We start from the raw sequence: 20,221 nt of genomic DNA, 5'->3' as shown, positions 1-20,221 counted from the left end.
CCAATTCATCATCTTTAAATTATATACTTTTAAATAAAAACAAATTATACAGTAATATCCTTTTTTTTACCAACATATGTTTCTGTGTGTTAACGAATCAACACACTTCAACTGGGTTTTTAATGGAAAGAATAACTTATTCTTTTGCTTAAAATCAGTTCTTTTTTAATTTGATGGTACAATAAAGGAAGATTACTATATAATTTGTTTTTATTTATATTCCAGTGAACTTGTTTCACTAGGATTTTTTGTTAGCAAACGATTAATTCTATATTTTGAACAGCTATACTTTTATACACCTTTTAGTTAAATGGCATTGAATTTCGAAGATATGTTTTTGATAAATTAGTTTTCTGAAACTGATTTTATACTTAGTGAAACAGAAAAGAGAAGTGCCTATTTGGCAAGTATTTACATAAAAACTAGATGACCTAAAGTTAGATAACAAATCTAATAACTAGTTTAATTTTGAGGGTTCACTAACTACATAGTTGTATTGCATTATACAATGCATTTTAGAATTATTCTTGTTTTTTTAAAGTAATGAAAAATTTACTATAATTTACTATTATAAGTTATTATATAAGTTAAAAAAAAGTACTTATTTACAAATTTAAAAACTTTGTATTAATTGATCAATAAAAAAAATATGCTAGAGTGAGCATTTAGTTTTTTTCCTCCTGAAAATAAGATTTTATTTTATTTTGATGAAATGTGTTTATAAGAAATAAAACAATCAAGATTCACTAGTTTTCAAAATATTCAGAAAATATTATGTGCTAATACATAAAGATATAAAGATTTAAATTTATGTGGAAACGTCTGAGTAGTTAAAAGTTGATATAACACAATCAGTGTACTAGGCTAAATAGTTTGATATTAAGATTTGTCCTCAGTATAGGCTTGCCTTAAAAACCTGACATCTTTGAAAAACCTGGAACTTGACAGTTTAGACCAAAATAATCTGGATAAGCATGGAATTTCAGAAATTGAGAAAAACCTAAAATTTAAAACAAAAATCATTAAAAAATCATGCTTTTTAAATAACTTTTAAATGTCAAGCAATAAAACTTTAATTATAAATGAAAAATATATCAAAGTATTTATTTTAGTACAATTTAACATAAATCATTAAAACATTACTCAAGTTAGACAAACATTTGAATACAAGTTCTATATTTGACTTGCCCCTCTATTACTCACTTTACTCTTTGAATATCCTTTTAATATTTCGTACATACAGGTTAGAACATCTCCTCTTGGCTTCAGTATAATATCAAGAAAAAATGACAATTAATGACGTGCTTTTTAAATTATCTGTATAAACAAAATAATCGTATAAACACTAATTTGTTGTATTTACCCCCACTTTAACTTATTGCAGGGTTTCCAAATGGTTTTGGCATACTTTCTACAGTTTTTTACAACTTCTTCCAGGTTTTTCTCAATTTACATACTTTAGGGTCTAATTTTGTTTTAAAACAAAGTTTAAGGTAAAAAACTGAAAAACATTTAACAAAATTAAATATTATACTTAATTATTTTAATCTTAAAATTAGTATTTTAACAGCAATGGTAGTATTTGTTTTAATAGATTAACAGTAGACTATGATGTCAATAATTGTCATTTTTTCTCGATATTATACTGACGCCAAGAGGAGATGTTCTAAATTGTATGTACAAAGTATTAAAAGGATATTGAAAGAGTAAAGTGAGTAATGGAGAGGCAAGTCAAATATAGTACTTGTCTGAATGTGTGTCTAACCTGAGTAACGTATCATTAAATGTTCTTTATTATAAAACACTCAAAGCAGCACAAGAAATTTTTCAATCATTTTATACTCTTTCAGACAGTTTTTATCTTTAATTTAGTTATATACTAAAAATGGACAAAAACTTGTAATTCCAAAAACTTGAAAGAAGTTCAGAAAACCTGGAAAATTATTCAAAAAACCCTGCTAGTAGGGTTATAAGTATTTTTGAATAACAATAAGGACGATACCTGTTGTACTTGGGATGCTGTTGTTGTTGGTTCTGTGAAGTACATTATTTGTTGTTGATGGGGTGAACATCTTAAGTTTGTTGATGATGGCCAAAATATATATTAGTTTTATAATTAAACAAAAGTAAATTTTAATTAAAATAGAATGATTGAAATTACACAATTGTAAAATTAAAAAAAAAAAGATCTTGTTCTAAATGGATTCAGATGTCTTGTATACTGAAACATTGTCAGTCTTTAAATTAGAACACTTTAAAAATCCACCCGCGATCAAAATCCACCTGATCAAAATCAACTCAGTCAAACTTGAGAAGCGCTTACCAATCAAGGCTAAGGATTAGGGGTAACAGTGATAGTGAAAAATAAATATAAAATAAATTTAAAAAATGCAAAACATATATAAAATAAACTAATAAAGAAAAAAAGTTGAGTGGATTTTGATTGTATACCCTTTAAATTAGAGTAGAAGTTGAATATAAAAGTTTAGACAGGCTTTTGTTTTGGTTGTAAACATACTTTAGCATTTACAACTCTACCCTTTGGAAAGTTTCCACACACTCAGGATAGTTTAAAAAAATGAAATAACTCAGTATGACTTAGACCCGTCAATTTAAAAAAATACTCATACTTAAAGATTTCTGAAATTCTCAGGCCATTTTTTTTTAAGATTTTGAAGGATAGTTAAATTAATATGTTTTTATTTTGTTAAATAACTTGATATTTAATTTTAAAAAGTTTCTATTGTTTAAAGGAATATAAAAAAATCATAAATTAGGACAGAATAAGGTCACCAAGGACAATTTTTTTAGAATAATGATTGGCAACCCTGCTTTTGCAACAGTAAAGTTTTCTAGGCGAATGCAAGTGTGTTATAACATGTGTAACTTTACCTGCCCTATTAATATTTAACTTTTAATTGGCCAAAATAAAAACAAAAATTGTCTTAAAACCAATAAGAAATACTTTGGTGGCATGTCATTTGGAAAACACTTGCAAGTATGAAATCTCAACAACAAAGACCACAAAGTGTGAGAAAATAATAAAGCTCAAATTTCCAAGCAAGTTTTCACATGCTACAACAATTTGTCACAACAACAATCCTGCCACCTAAGTGAAACAATTAGTTGTTATGCAACAAACCAAGCGAATTAAACTAGTAATTTAATAAATACATTAAACATTAAGACTATGTTAACATAGATTGTTACCGGACTGTTTTATTGTAATAAAACTAATAAAAATTACAATTGTTTAACAAAATTAAAGCTTCTGAATCTTATATAGTTTAAGTATATTTTTAAACAAGTGAAAAAAAAAATTATGCAAAAATATTATAAGTAAAAATAAAACAAAAATTATAAAACATTAAAAAATCACTACACATATCCCTACAAGTTATATTTTTTATCAACAAACAAAAAAAAGCTAAACATATAGTATTAGAAATATTCACAAAACTAGGTTATGTGTACTAAAATAAACAAATAACAACTAAACATATTTGAGCAACATCTGCATGCAACACAGATATATAGTATTCTAAATTAACTCAGTATACTTACTCCAAAATGTAGAAATAATCTTGATGCGCATGATAATTATTTTAACTGTCACTTAAACTATTACTTGTGATGATTCAATTTACCATCTCTCAGTGAATGAATATAAGCTTTTATAATAATCTTAACATATTTTTACTAATGATTTCTTTTTTGAAATGAAGTTATTGAACAACAGAAAACTGAAGAGTAAGTAACCATTATAAAAAATATCTTCTTTATATGTAGATTTAGTTATATCAAATTTTTTTTACACTTATAAATAAATTCTATTTGAATAAGATTTGTTTACAACAACTGAGAATCTCTTATATGCAAGTATAGGAGTGAAACATTGTTTTGTTAGTAATAAACTGTTAAAAAAATATTGGATAAAATCTCCCTAAAGACATTTAAGTTGAGAACTTAAAATTGTTTTATTTAAAACAAGTTACAATATTACACTTATTCTACTATAAAAATAAAATATGATTAATTAATAACTATCTCTTTTAGTTATTTAAGTTGGTTTGCGTATGAAAACATGTTTAGATACTGAGATTACTAAATCAAAAAACTTAATAAAAAAATATTACAATTAAAAAGTATAAAACTAATTATTATCTGTTATTTTTCAGATACACATACAAAATAAAATGACTGAACCTCAAAAAGCCGAGGAGAAAGTGACAATAATGCTGCAGGCCACGGGCAACGCACCAATACTGAAAAAGAAAAAGTGTGCAGTCCAGTCAACAAAAACAGTAGCGTGGGTTATTCAGATGCTGAGGAAGATGATCAAGATGCAGGATGACGAGTCGCTGTTTGTGTACATCAACCAGTCCTTCAGCCCAAATTTAAACAGGCAAATTGGCAACTTGTATGAGAACTTTGAGACAAATGGCAAGCTGATTCTGTATTATGCCAAGACCCCTGCCTGGGGTTGAGAAAAGTTAACACTTTGTGATCTAACTCTTATACTAATAGCTATATTTTTTTATAATACTTATAATTCTTGTTTAATAAACAGTTACAGTTTTTCAACATGTAAAATAAATAGTTTTTATTTTTTAATTAAATAAATATTTTTAAAACTCATACAAATTAGACATTGTTTAAAGCTAAGACTCCTGCATATGAATATATGAAGAAAGTTATACTCAAACTGATTTTTAAGTTGCAGTTTTAATTAGTTTTTAAAAGCAGTTCCTAAATTTTAGAGTTATGTAGTTAATGAAATAAATAACTCTTAGTTCATTTTTTTACGTTGGTACCTTTTTCTATTATAAGCTTTTCATCAACAAATTTGATTAAAAAATTATTAAATAATTTAATGTACATAAGTAAAATTAAGTTGATTTTGTATTATTCAGAGATTAGGATGATTTTTACTTTTGTGAAATTTTTTTTTTCAATTTTACAATGTTATGTTTATACTTAAAGAAGTACTTTGTTATGACTTTTATGATAGTTAAATTATGTTAAAAAACTTATCTTCTTTTCCAAAATATGTTCCATAAGTTTATAAGTTAAGCAACTCTAAATCAAAAACTCATGGCACTGGTTTTATACTTGCAGTATACAGTTTAATTTTTAAATGATAAAACTTGTTAAACTTTTTTTTGTTGTTCTGTTGTTTTTCTTACTTTTTAATTTGTTCATAAAAAATTTAAGTTTGAACTTAATTAATACAGGCAAATTTAATGTTTGTTTATAGTATATTTCCAAAGTTAATTTTTAAAACTTTAAAATATTTAAAGATCAGTTGTTTTTAACCAAGTTTTTATTATGTAACATTTAGTTATCATTTGAAAGTAACTGATATTGATTTTTTTCTTTAACTGTGCAATGTTGTGACAATGTTTTAATTTGTTAGCTTTTTACAATTAATATTTGTGAATATTAATGTATTTATAAAAAAACTGGATTAATTACTATTGTTTAAATTTAAATAGTTTTACAATAGTCTGTTAGTTCATATTTATTTTAAAATTTTATCTTAGTTAGATTTTCATTTAAAACAAACTTTAACAATGGAAATTCTAAGACCGGTAGTTTCTGCTGTTATCACTGAGAAATGTTTTGATAATTATTTGGTGGATTTCAACTTTTTTGATGGTGAGTTTTTCTGTAAATAATAAAAAAAGTTTAAAGTCAGTCATAAAAATTTTTTTTGATATTTATAAAAGTTCATTATTTTTATACCTATTAAACACAGATGTAATGTTGTTGTAGATTTTTTGAGATTGCCAAAAAAGCTGGAATTTAGGCATGTTGAAAAAAAATTGAAAAAAACCTGGAACTTAAGTCAAAAATCACTAAATAACCTGGAAAATTCTTGAATTTTAAACAATTTTTACTCATAAACTAATGATATTTCAATAATATACAAAACATCTATCAAGTATAGATTTTTTTTGTATCATTTAAAATATTATTTATTAAAAAAAATTGAAGTAGCTTTTCAGTGTCTTTTCAATATTGTTATACTATTTAATGAAATAGGTTTAAAAAACCATAGAAAAAAACTGTCTTAGTTCTTTTGAAAAATAAATAACAACAGATTTAGAGATCTTCTTAAACAAAAAATTGAAAATGTTTTATATTAAGGCCATAGGGAGGGGGGGAGGGGTAAACCATGTTTTTTACAAGTTGATCTTATTTTATAGAGTTTTTTCTAAGCTTTATGATGCTTTTTATCGTTTTAAAAAATTCGAATTATTTTTTGAGATATGACTAGTCAAATTCGGGCCGCATAAAAGGTCCCCTATGGGAAGGGAAAACTAAAACAGCGAAAAAAGACTATTTCGTTTAAAATCTATCTCCCCCTATATTTTTCAAGCAATTTTACTTCAAACTTTCACAGTCTTATCTTTATACAATAACAAAAAAACGTTACTTTGGAATAAGAAAAAAATGTAAAAATATTTTTTTTTAATTTTTGTTATAAAATTTTTTCTTATTAAAATTCCAAATTAACGTTTTTTTTCTTTTATTATAAGGAACATTTCCTGAAAATTTGAAGAAGATTGCTTGAAAAATGAAGAAGAAGATAGATTTTTAGTGAATTTTTATTTTTCCAAGAAAATTGACTCCAAAAAATTTGCGGTCCATACGTTTATATTGGAAAATTTTTACAAAAAATCAAATATCTCAAAAGTTAAATGATATTTTTAATTCTATAAAAACAGACTTGTAGTTTGTACTTGAAGCTGTCATATAAGTGCCAAAGTTAACTTTTGTAAAAAAAAATGTTGGACCCCCCTCCTATGGCCTTAAGCTAATAATCTCTAAATCTGTTGTTTTTTGTTTTTCAAAAGTGTTAAGACAGCTTTTTTCTATGGTTTTTAAAAATCAAATTTATTTCATGTAAGTCATATTGTTCAAAGCTGTCCAATTCCTGATATAAAAAAGGCAGACTACCTTTAAACCATCATTCTAAGTAATACTATTTAAGAAAGTTTTTTACCTTCAATTTAATTTTTTACTAAAATGGATAACAAAATTGTACTTTAAAAAACCTGGAAGAAATTCAGAAAACCTAGATATTTTTTAAAAATAATATAAATTGTTACTGTTTCTACAATGATCGATTATTGCTATTTCTACTTAATTTAATATAAAACTTTTCTATTTTATACTATAAAGTTTTTTGGCAACTGCTGGGTTGCAAAAAAAATGGGAATTTGACAATTTAAGCAAAATAACTTGAATTTGAGAAACGTTGGAAAAACCTAAAACTTTGAACGGAAATCACTAAAACACTTAGAATTTTATACAATTATTACATGTAAATTAAAGAAATTTTGATGAGATTCAAAAATTCTATGAAATGATAGATTTTTTTGTAGATTTTAAAGTTTATTTATTAAAAAGTTGCTTTAGTATCTTGAAGTATTTTTTAAATTTTTTATTCTATTTAAGACAGTTTTTACTTTTTATAAATTTAATTTTATACAATCAAAATACCAAAAAAAATTTTTTAACCTAAAAGAAATTCAGAAAACCATGAAAAATTAAAAAAATAATTCTTTGACAACCCTGTTGAAACTTTTTAAATGAAAAAAAAGTAGTACTGTTGATTCTTGCAGTTAGTATATATGTTAAAAACTTTTGACAACATTGTTATTTCAGCTGCATGTTTCAAAACTGTTTTAAGCAAAGGACTCGGGTATGGAATTGTTGCCGGATCTTTAATGGGTTTGTTTTTAACATTATTTTTTAAATATATAAACTGAAAAAATGAAATCAATTATAGTTTTTAATTTTCAAAGGCTTCTTAATTTTCATCATTGAAATTTATTTAGTTTTGTTTGTATATCTACTTTTAACTACTAATTTTTCTATTACTTTAAATTTTCTAATAGTTGTAAAACTTCTAACTAATCAATTATAAATTTATCTTTTGTATTCATTTATTTGTTTACTTATTTGAAATGGTGTGTTTAGAAAACTTTATTTTTTACTTTTTTATGTACAAATTTGTGCAACATTTCCATAATACTTGTATCATAATTTTCTGTCCACATTTTAAACCTTATGGTATTGTATTAATCTGTTACTTGCAAATTGGTACAAACTAGGGGCGTAGCGTGTGGTTGAGATTGGAGCAGTGCCCCAACTAAAAAAATTAATAATAATAAAAATAATATTAAATTTTGAGCAAACATTTGTTTACAAACAGTTTGTGGTAATAATAGGTATTTATACTTACTAAATTTGTTCTAAAAAGTATCAAACTATAGGGTTTTTTAACTACTTGTAAATTTTCCACACCTTTAACAAAAATACCACTCGTCACCTTTGGTACAAACCATATAAATTAAATTAATGTATACTCTTTATTTTAATTAAAAGTATCTCACTGTTTTTCAAAATTTGACTCTTAACTACTTTTATCAATACGTTAGAATATGTACGTAATATATATTACACAAAATATCTATTGTTTAATTTTTATTATAAAGTAACTTTTATTTTACAAAGTATAACATTCTAATATGCTTTAATCACAGTTATTAAAAAATAAGTTTAAATCTTAGATAGTCCATATAAATGTCTGTTCTTAAACTCTCATAGGAAAATTTAGTAAACATTGGTATAGAGTAAAACAAAAACCACCATTTAGAAATTAAATTTTAATAAAAACTATTCAAAAATATAAATTTAAGCGTTTGTTAACAAGAGATGCTAGCAAAACAAGTTCATTGGAATATATAATGTTAACAAATTATACAGTATCCTTTCTTTATTATTATTCTCCCACATGTTTCTGTGTGTTAACAGATCAACACACTTCAACAGAGCTATGAACAGGGTTGCCACTCGGTCAGGAAAAGTCAGGAAATCAGGAAAGTCAGGAAAAATTTTTTAAAATGACAAATGTCAGGAAAAGTCAGGAAAAAACGGGGGGTTTTGAAAAAAAGTCAGGAAAAGTCAGAAAATTTGATAAAATAAAAAAAAAGTCAGATTTTGTCAGTTTAAATTTACAAAACTCTTTGTTTTCCAAAGCCTTCAAATGGTAAAAATTAATTAAAAGTCCTTTTAAGTCTGAAAAAAATTCCAAAATTTTCCTAGAAATTTACAAATATATTTAATTTTATTTCCAATGCCTTCATCTGGTATAAATTAGTAAAATATGCTTTACAAAACTGCAAAAAAATTCTATTAACATTTGAACAAGTACCCTACTTGAACAAGCAGATTTTGTAAGCTTTTTAGTATTAATGATCTGTAGCAAGAACACTTCCATAGTGAAACTGTGATATATACATAAAAGTTTATCTAGCATTATTTTAGAATCAAAGTGTTTTTTGTTTAAGTAAATAATTGAGTTTTTATAACTAAGTTGTTAGTTTAGTATTTTATGTAACAAGTTAATGTGGATACTTTACTTCTTTATAATTTTTCAAAGTTGTTTAAATTTATAGAATAAGTTATAAGAGAGGTATATGCCATGATTAAGTTTATTTGTATTTTTTGTAGAGTAACTTATGTTTTTAAAGTAAATAAGAGTATATTTATTTGTTACAAATTTTATACTAAATGTTAAGAGAAAATATTTTATAAATGAAAGTAAAAGTTGAGTGCCAAAAGAAAAGAAATGAAGCCCACAAGTTGTGGCTTGATTTAGAGAAAAGGTTCTCTTCAACGAGTGCAGGGGCAGCAGATGAGAGCGATTTAAATAAATTGAGGCAAATGATTATAACTGCCAAGAAAATGAAGCGGAATGCAGTTCAGATGAAGGAAACCATATCTTCATTAGATGAAGAGGTTGAAGAGTTAATAAACAAACAGAGAAAATAAATTTTAGTACATACATTTAAAAAAACAGTATTTGATTAAATTCTTTATTATTTTAATGTTTTAACTGTAAAAGTTCGTTATTGTTTTAAGGTTTGAGTTGTGAAAGTTCCTTATTGATTTAAGGTTTTAGTTGTATAAGTTCCTTATATGTCGTTTCGTTTATTTAGATACATTTATGCTAGGAAATTCTAAAAAATTGTCTTCTTTATTGTTTTAAGGTTTCAACTGAAAAAGTTTGTTCTTGTTTTTGTAGAAGTATTTACCTAGTTTTAGTTATGTTTTGTGTTACAGACTTTATCATTTTTGTAATTAGTTTGTGAATAAACTCAACCAAGAAAGATATATCTATTTATGATAAAGTTTTATTCAATATATTTGAATATCTTGGATGAGGACGCAGAGATTGACTTTCAAAAATTCGAACTGTTTGGTATCGAGTATTTGGAAAATAAGTGTAGCAGTATTTCGTCAGTGTTCAATGCTATCAGTAATGCACCTTCTACTTTGTTTAAAGTCGACAATATGATAAAGATGTTTATCAGCAAATGAAGTGAAGTTTCAAGATGATTAGATGAATGACGTGTGGTTTCGTTCTTCAAAACTGAAAAGTTCGAATCGGTGAAGCAATTAAGTTTTTAAATGCTTGTATTCAGCAACTGTGTGAAGAAAAGTAAAGATTAAGTCTCAATTTTTCTTTGTTACAGTTTGTTTGTTTAAGTTGTAGTTTGTTTTAACAAATCATTTATTAGTGAACTAAGTTAATAGTAATTTTTGAAATGTTTTTGTCTTTTTGAGTTTAATTTCGTTGAATTTTAGACCTGAAAAATGCGTTTAAGTTGTAACAAAGTGTTTAAAAAAAAATTTTGTTTTGCTAGGTAAATTTGCCGTTTTATCTCCTTAGTAGATAAAATCTGGGGGGAGATGTAGAAGTGTTTACCTAATTTTAGTTATGTTTTGTGTTACAGACTTTATCATTCTTGTAATTAGTTTGTGAATAAACTCAACCAAGAAAAATATATTTATTTAGTTTTAAGATTTTAGTTGTGAAAGTTCGTTATTAATTCTAGGTTTTGATTGTAAAAGTTCCTTATATGTCGTTTGTTTATCTAGATACATTTATGCTAGGAAATGCTAAAAAATTGTGTCTTTTTTCAGACAAGCTGTGTTTATAAGGTAAGAATACAATTATTTTGCTTATAGAGCTGTTTATTACAAACATCAATCATACATAGATGGTATAAGTGATGTACTGGAAGTTTGATGATACAATTCAGCAAAAAACTGTTGTTTTAAACCTGTATTAAAATTAGATTGAAAGCTTTGTATAGTTTTAAGTGTTAGATTATGTATTTTAGAATAAGTTTAATTTAAGAGTTTGATTTATAAAAGTCAGGAAAATTTTGGTAAAAAGTCAGAAAAAGTCAGGAAATTTTTCTCAGCTTGATCAGTGGCAACCATGTATGAATTTCCTTGATTTCATGTCTTCGTTGAAGTGTGTTAATCCTTTTACACACAGAAACATGTGTTAGTGTAATAAAGAAAGGATACTCTTTAATTTGATATTAATAAATATAAAATTTAAAATTTACAAGTATTTCTATTATATTATTTTGTTCAACAACTATTTTATTTTTGAATAAAGATTAAATCAATATTTGCAAGTTTATAATACGAATAGTTCTTTAAGTTTTTTTAACAGTTTTATTATAAAAGTTCTATTGAAAAATAGTTTACTGTAATAAACTGGTAGCAGTACTTTTTAAAGTTTATAAACTGTTAAATACTTACAAATTCAGATCAAATTATTAAAATGTTTTAAAAATCTAAGTACTTTCACAGTTTAGCTTCTTTAAAAAGAGTGATTAAAAAACATTTACATTTTACAAGCAAAGCTGTTTTCACAGAGTTTCAGAAATATATGTAAACTTTTAGCATTTTAACTAAAAAAATTAAATATAAGTTACTCATTTAAAAAAGGTTTATTAATTAATTTCGTTTAGCTCTTCTTCAGAATAAACTTGATTGAAACTGATACTAATGTAGTATAATTTTAGTTATAAAGAGTATTTTTGAAGTACCTAGATAAAAATCGTTACGTCATAAAGCATGAAAGTCTGTTTAAAATGTTTAAATAGAGTTGAATTATACTTAGCTGACTCGAAGTTGTTTGTAAAACAAAACTGTTGAAACAAAAACATTTAATGTACTAAAAATTTTACCTGAAACAAAATTGAAAAAAAAAGTACTTTACAAAAATACGACAATAAACGACAACAATAATACAAAAACACGCTATTTATAAAGTTTTTAATTGTAAAAATATATTTGTTTGCAAATTTTCGGCTCACGAGTTCTAAAAAACAAAGATTCTAGAACTAAGAGATTGTAAGTATTTCTTGCTCTAGATAGAATTTTGAACCTACTATCCAGGTAGTTCTCAGCACAAACAGGGTTGTTGAGGAGGTGCTCTTGGATAGATGACTATTTACATTTCGGCATAATGTCGTCATTAAAAATAAACCTTTTTAGCTTTTTCGTGACATGCTGCTCTCGCCTGACGTGGAAACGTTGAGATGTTCTACCTACGTAGTTATTTTCGCAATGACATTTTAGTATGTATACTACATTACTTAAATCATGGATAGGTGTGGCATCTTTCACAATTCCGTTAAGCGGGCGGTTGGTGTTGTACACAACAAGTAGCGAAACGCTATTAAAGGTGGATTTTCAGCTGATGAAACTTGCTTAGCCAGTCTTATTGAGTTTTCACCTACATAAAGCATTTTGTTTTTTTAGACAAAATAATTCAAAAAATTTGCATTCTAGTTTAAATATCGTACTTTTTTACGCTAAAGTTTTATTTTATACTTATATTTTTTTTTACAAAACTTTTACATAAAATCTATCGTATTTACTATTAATGGAAACATTGTTAGTATTCATTTTTAAAGGCCTATTTTTGTTGCCTATATAATTTTTTTTTTCTTCATAACAATAAAACTGACATTACCTTACATAATAAAAAATAAATTTGTTGTTTTTACTATCTTATAAACATAAGACATTAAGAAAATTTGTCAATAGTAGTTTTCTTTAATTCCAAAGAAGCTAAGCGAAAGCCAACAGTTAGTATTAATAGTCAAACTAATTTAAATTCTCTTTGTAAAATTACTTACTACAATAACTGGATTACTATTAAAAACTCTTGTCCTTAATTAATTTGTAGCAAATGTTTTGTATAATGTACTTAAATCAAACTTTATCAATGTATAAACTTTTACTCTAAAGGGTTAGTCTTAACACAGTCACCATCTTTGTCAAGTAAAAATAGAATTCAAACTTTATTTTTTGTTCTCTTTATATAAATCTATATTACTATCCAATCACAAATTTATGCCAATTGTGATTTTTTTGACTTCAAATGATCAATGTGGGAGGTAATTTTAATACTGTGTATAGTGTAGAAAAACGAATGCGTATAGATTATAAAAAACATGCACTTGTTATTTCACAGTGAAACTGCCGCAAATACAGAAGATAGTGAGCGCGAAGAGCGGACAGGGCCTCAGCTTTCTGTCAACTCTCATGGAGCTCGTTGTTTACACCGCCACCTTCGCCTATTGTTATGCTAAAGAATTCCCGTTCAGGTAAGGGTATTAATAAAAAAATAACTAAGATTGCAATTTCAATTATTCAACTGAAACGTTTGCATACTGTTATTTTTAACAAATGTTATCAGGTTGATTTATGTAATTCAGCACGCAATCGAATAGCTTTAAAATATTAGCAAATTAAGTATTATCGTACTGTTACAATATACAATTCCTAACATGGTTAAAAATCACAAATAAAGTCTAAATAATTTTATGTATTTAAAGTTTTTTTAAATTTGAAAGTCGCATACCAGCTACATCAGTTAAAGTTTTTACATTAATTTTCATTAAATAATTTTTATATTACATACCAAATTTTATTTAAAGTTTAAAAAATTAGAAAAATAAGTTTTTTATATTAAGCAGTTTTGATTCAGTATTCTCATACTACTTTTGTTCATATGCCTGAACAAACCATTTTGAAATGAATTTTTTTTCTCGTTTACATAGCTGTAAAATAGTTTATTAAACTTACATCAAGACATTTAAAAGTTTTACACATAAAGAAATTTAATTTAGAAACCCTTATTATGTAAATAAAAAGTTTAATTAAAATAAACAGTTTCAGAATTCCATTATAAATATATTTTAGTCAATCAAAAATTAAGCAACTTATTTTTAAAGTTTATGTATATTTATCATCAAATATTTGTTAACCATCAAACGTTTAGAATTGTGCGTGTTTTTTAAACTTTTTTTTTTGTCAAACACCTTTGGGATGGCAGTACAACTTTATTAAAATCAAGGAATTTTAAAACTGTTAAGTTATCTTTTAATCGTGGAGAATAAAGTTCAATATAAATAATACATGATATTAACTTCAATTTTTTTAATACAACAAACTCTTTAAATCTTATAAATTATAAACTAATACTTAATTTGCGCTATCGAATGAATTATCTAAAATATTATTTTTAATCAAAATTTTAAGTGTTCTAGATTACTGTTGTAAAAAACTAGTAAAATATTTTTGTGTATAAGTAAAATATTTGTATTTTAGTATCACAAACTTAGTTTTAAACATTCTATGTAAACTAGAATTTAATTGTAATTGAAGATCTTATTGAATAGCTGAGTAAGATATAGTTTTATAAAAAAATCGTGAACTAATAAATATTAATTAATACAAAGTATTAAGTTTTCTAAAGCTTTTAAAAGTATCTGTTAACTTAAGTAAAAATCAAGGTGAACGCACTCTATTAAATTAATTTTTTTCAAACATAAGGAATATGTAAAAATGTGTTCATAAGCTATTTAAAAAATTGTATTTAAAAATGTTTGATTGTTATTAACTAATTGATAACTTCAGTTTTTGTTTAAAACATCTTGAAACAAAATTGTCGTAAAATATTATGATTGTGACAGTGTGATTAATATTTAATTTTTTTAGTTCATACGGCGACTCACTTTTTGTCATGTTTCAGACTCTCGCCATTGGATTTCTCTATTTGGTTAGTTTCATACTTTTAATCATATTTTATCAAATTTAATCACTATACATTTTTAAAATTTTTTTCTACACGTTACGAATACAATCCTGTTTTTCTGTGTTTTTAAACGTATACTAAGCTAAATTATTTTGCTAGTTATAAATAGGTAATAGTTTAATCTTTTTTAGATTGTAAAATTTTAAGTGTTGTAGTTTAGTTTTTTATAATAATTTTTTTATAAAATATTACTCACACCAGTTGTTTGTTTAAATTTTTGATAATAAATTTCACTAAAGATTAATGATTATATAGGTGTTCAGTTTTCTTTAATTACATTATTGTATAGCAACAAGGATATCAAAGCATATAACATATTACAATACACCAATATTAAGATAAATATGATACCTATGTTACTATACACAATTTTACGTAGTTTTTATTTAAAGTCATATTTTTCATAAAGTTGAAATTACGCATAATATTTTATGCGATTGTAGTTTAGTTCTATTTAATAGTTTCACTTAATTAAGTATTTTAGCAGCTGAACTTTTCAACAAAATTAATATAAAGCTTTTTTTTTTAATTTTTTGTTTTAAAATGGGAATTTAGTTGTGAAAACACTGAATTAAAAATTTTAATCTACAGTAAAAGTAAAAAAAAAGTTTCGACATAATAAATTTTATTTATCTTAAACATAGTTAGTATATTTTGTTTACCTAAAAAAATCATTTCATAAATTTATGCTAACTTCATTTAGTGTGCTAACTTTAGTTGCTTTAGCTTATTTAAAGCATGAATCACTTATTATTGTTCAAATGATTATAAGGCAAAAGGAGATAGGTTGATAAATAAGGTTCTTTTTTTTTACAGTTTTAAAAACTTTAATATATATTTTACGAAAATGTAAAAGTGAACAATAACTATTATTTATTTTTTATATTTTTAAAAACCCTTAATATATATTATACGAAAATGTAAAAGTGAACAATAACTAATATTTATTTTTAATATTTTAAAAAATCTGTATTTTAAAAGTCATGTCAATGCACTTTTTAAGCCGAAGTTTAACTTAAAGGTTTTTTATCTTAAACAAAAAAAAGAAAACAATTTTAATTAGCTTAGCTTCAAAAATGTTCAAAAATATTTACTTAGACATTAAATGAAAACTTTGTGTTAATTATATACTTCTATTGTTAGGTAGCAATTTTTACTTGATAATTCTCTGTACATATAACTAAAATGTCTAAATTTTTAAGTGAACATTTGAAATTAAAAAATAAATAAAAAACTTTAAGTTATATTTTTAGTTTTATTCTACTGGTTTTTTGCTTTAAATTTATTACATTAATTTATTTTAGTTCTTATAAAATTACTTACGTTTCATACAAATTTAAAGCTTAAAGCAAAAAACAGTTTGGTTTTCATGTGTTTTTAGTTTAATAGAATTTTACTCATGAACTCTTAATGTACAGTGATAAGTAATTAAGTATTTTAATTAAACTCTTGTAAATGTTAAACAAGATATTGACGTGACCATGTCTTGTAAAAGCCACTGAATTAATCTTATTGTTTTGTTCTTTTATAAACAATTGATAAAAATGTAAACAAAGCTGGAATTAACCAAGAAATACTTTTTGTTAAAAACATGTTTATGTACTTATGTATGTAATGCTATCTTATAGTTTTTAATGTATCCGGATTTTTATTATTTTTATAGTGAAATAGTTCTTGTTTTTCAAGTCCAAAGCTTTTGTTTAAATAAAAAAAAAAGTTATAACATCACTATATTTTTTAATTTAAATGTATATTTAATAAAAAAAAATCTAATTGTTTTTTCGATGGTAAAAACTTTTATTCAGTCAAATTGAAAATTTAAACCTTCTAAAAAATTTGAAATGATCAAATAACAGCCGTCTAAGCATACAAAAGTTTTATTTTCGTACAAATTTAAATGTTTTTATTTTTGTAAAAATTTCCGTGCTCTTGAAAAAAAAGTGTGTTTTATAGCATTGGTAGTTTTTAAGTGAAACTAATATGTAACTTATGTATATTCAAGTTAACTTTGATTAATTTTTTAACTAATTAAGATCTGAGTAATTTTACATTATTTTAAATCGATTTAACGATACCTATTTTGTTATTTTAATTCTATACTTTTTTTTCTTAATTTTGTTTTATCAAGTTTACTAATTGCAGTTGACAAATGCATAATAAATTTTATATAAATATTTTTTCTAGATAGATTCGTAAAACTTCAAACTAAGCTCACTAATATTTAATGAAGGTTAACCTTTTTTGATGAAAAATGGTATAGTTCCGTTATTACTAATCATTTGAAAAATAAGTATATCTATATATTTTATGTGTTATAATTGAAAATAAGAAAAAACTTTATATAATCTTTCCTTATCAGATAATAAACTTGACCTTAAATCATATACTGTTATTAGACTCATTCAAAATTTTTTTGGCATATACTCACTAACAACTTTTCATTTCAAACAGACATACTCTAACAACTATTTATTTTAAACAGATATACTCACTAACAATTATTTATTTCAAACAGACATACTCACTAACAATTTTTTTTTTCAAACAGACATACTCACTAGTAATTATTAATTTCAAACAGATATACTCACTAACAACTTTTCATTTCAAGCAGACATACTCACTAACAATTATTTATTTCAAACAGACATACTCACTAACAATTATTTATTTCAAACAGACATACTCACTAACAATTATTTATTTCAAACAGACATACTCACTAACAACTTTTCATTTCAAACAGACATACTCTAACAACTTTTCATTTCAAGCAGACATACTCACTAACAATTATTTATTTCAAACAGACATACTCACTAGTAATTATTAATTTCAAACAGATATACTCACTAACAACTTTTCATTTCAAGCAGACATACTCACTAACAATTATTTATTTCAAACAGACATACTCACTAACAATTATTTATTTCATATAGACATACTCACTAACAATTATTTATTTCAAACAGACATACTCACTAACAATTATTTATTTCATATAGACATACTCACTAACAATTATTTATTTCAAACAGACATACTCACTAACAATTATTTATTTCAAACAGACATACTCACTAACAATTATTTCAAACAGACATACTCATTAACAACTATTTCAAACAGACATACTCACTAACAACTATTTCAAACAGACATACTCACTAACAATTATTTCAAACAGACATACTTACTAACAACTATTTCAAACAGACATACTCACTAACAATTATTTCAAACAGATATACGAAGGCAAGCTGACGAACGCGTACACGTTCCTCATAACGTTCATCGCAGTTTTGTACGCGCTCGTGTCGGGCCTCACCCCCATCAGCTTGCTCGCCACCATGCAAATGTTCAACATTCCCATCACTGTCACTGCCAAGGTAATATTTTTGTGTTATATGTAATTTATTATTTTGATGTTTTGTACACTAAGAAAAAATAATAACAGTTTAAGCTAAATATAGTTCGCTTAAAAGATGGTTGTAACATTAACTTACAATTTTTGTTTAAACTAGGTGTTTTTAAAAGTGTACTCCTTTGGTAAAAGCATGGTAAGATTAATACACCAATACTTGTATATACATTAGTGTTATTTATTTTGACTCTTTTTGTTTACCAAACAACAATTCTTATTCGACTGACCAACTTGTGAACAGTCCATTCAAATATGGTCGAACTACAGCGCGCAGTCGACCGGCCAGCTGTCGCTGATCACCACCCTGCTCCTCTTCCTCGGCTCCACCGCCAGGATTTTCACGTCGGTGCAGGAGACCGGTGACGTCATAATAGTGGTTTCGTACGTCGTCGGCTGCCTCATGAACGCCGCCGTACTCGCTCAGGTTTCATTTTCAGTTTATTTCGATTATTTGTTTTGTTTTTAAATAAATTTTTATATTTATATAAATAATTATAAATAATAAATAATTAATTCATGATTTTTTGTTTTAAGAATTATAGTTTTGTTTTAATTTTTAATAAAATTATGTTGGTGAAAGATGAAAAACTTTTGAAGATAGTTTTGTTTATAGGTATAACTTGTTTGTACAAAGTTAATTAATAATAAATCTAATTTACAGATATTTTACTACTGGGATAGCTCCAAAGACAAGCAGAAAACTCAATGAGATGTTTTAAATCCCACATTATTATTTATTTATTTTTTTTTATAGTAGTACACTGCTGCAATAAGTTATTTAAGTATTTTATATACCAAATTTTTACTGAAAATTTAATATTTTGAAGCAATTAGATTGAATTATTTTAATATTTTAGTTTTGATTGCTTTTGTTTACTTATTTTTGCCTTATTCAGTTGCTTTATGTATTTTTAACAAACTTGACAATTCTATAAAAGCATTTAAATGTGAGTTTTACTTCTACCGTTTAAATTTTTTGATACTAATCCTACCTAGTTATTCTTATTTGTTTAAAATGACTAGTCTTCATATAGTGTTTTTATATTTAAAAAACGTTGTAATATAGCAAATATGAGACTAGTTGTTAATGTTTGTTCTAATCCTAATTAAATTTTAATGTTTTATTACTAGAATCAACGGTTATAAACAAGTAATGTTGTCTTTGTTAAGTGATTGATAAAAGGGTTGATCATAACTATTCGATCATCAGACCACAAGCCTTCAGTAGACTGAGACTGGTTTTGTCCTTATTAGGACTCATCAGTCAACCGAAGCCTTGTGGTATGATGATCAAATTGGTATGATCAACCCTTTTTTAAACTTAAGCTTGTCTCACGGCATACAAAAGTCTAGGCCTCTGCACTGCAAACTTTCACCGAAATTTTTGTTAAAAATGTAATTGATGATATGAATAATTACATATTAACTTTTTATTTATTTTAATTACTAAATTTACAAAAATGTTGTTGTTCAGGGATAAAAAAAATAACTATTTAGCTCAGTCCAATTTTGTTAAATGTGTTTCGATTTTTTAGATTTGATGTCTCTTTTTTTTCATCTCCCTTCAATTATACCTGATTCTTTTTTTTTTTTTTAAGATCCCAGGATATATAATTACTGTGCTTGTTGGCCGCATTTAAATACTTTCCGGCCGCAGTTATATCCTTCACGGGCCGCAATTTTCCGATCCCTGGTATAATAGGTTGAATGGTTATTCAAATTATGACAGTTTTAATTGAAATAAAAAAATTTAAGGGGCACTATCTCAAAAATAAGCTGAAGTTGATAATACTCAAGTTTTACCAAAA

General features: G+C 25.0%; 2 protein-coding genes across 2 annotated transcripts; both read left to right on the top strand.

Moving 5' to 3' along the window:
- Positions 1-3,673: 3,673 nt before the first annotated feature.
- On the top strand, positions 3,674-4,790 carry LOC145836032 (ubiquitin-like protein ATG12). Its single transcript, XM_082943821.1, has 2 exons — positions 3,674-3,750; positions 4,179-4,790. The coding sequence occupies exon 2, from the start codon at positions 4,197-4,199 to the stop codon at positions 4,485-4,487; it is 291 nt and encodes a 96-aa protein (XP_082799947.1). The 5' UTR covers positions 3,674-3,750; positions 4,179-4,196; the 3' UTR covers positions 4,488-4,790.
- A 757-nt stretch (positions 4,791-5,547) lies between these two features.
- On the top strand, positions 5,548-19,529 carry LOC145835829 (mannose-P-dolichol utilization defect 1 protein homolog). Its single transcript, XM_082943558.1, has 7 exons — positions 5,548-5,658; positions 7,675-7,740; positions 13,361-13,493; positions 14,890-14,950; positions 18,235-18,378; positions 18,655-18,837; positions 19,075-19,529. The coding sequence occupies exons 1-7, from the start codon at positions 5,574-5,576 to the stop codon at positions 19,120-19,122; spliced, it is 720 nt and encodes a 239-aa protein (XP_082799684.1). The 5' UTR covers positions 5,548-5,573; the 3' UTR covers positions 19,123-19,529.
- Positions 19,530-20,221: the final 692 nt, after the last annotated feature.

This window comes from Thalia democratica, chromosome 5 (assembly GCF_965202585.1).
Source record: "Thalia democratica chromosome 5, ktThaDemo2.hap1.1, whole genome shotgun sequence".
NCBI lineage: Eukaryota > Metazoa > Chordata > Thaliacea > Salpida > Salpidae > Thalia > Thalia democratica.
The sequence above is the reverse complement of the archived record's forward strand: the minus strand, read 5'-3'. Positions and strand labels throughout refer to the sequence as shown.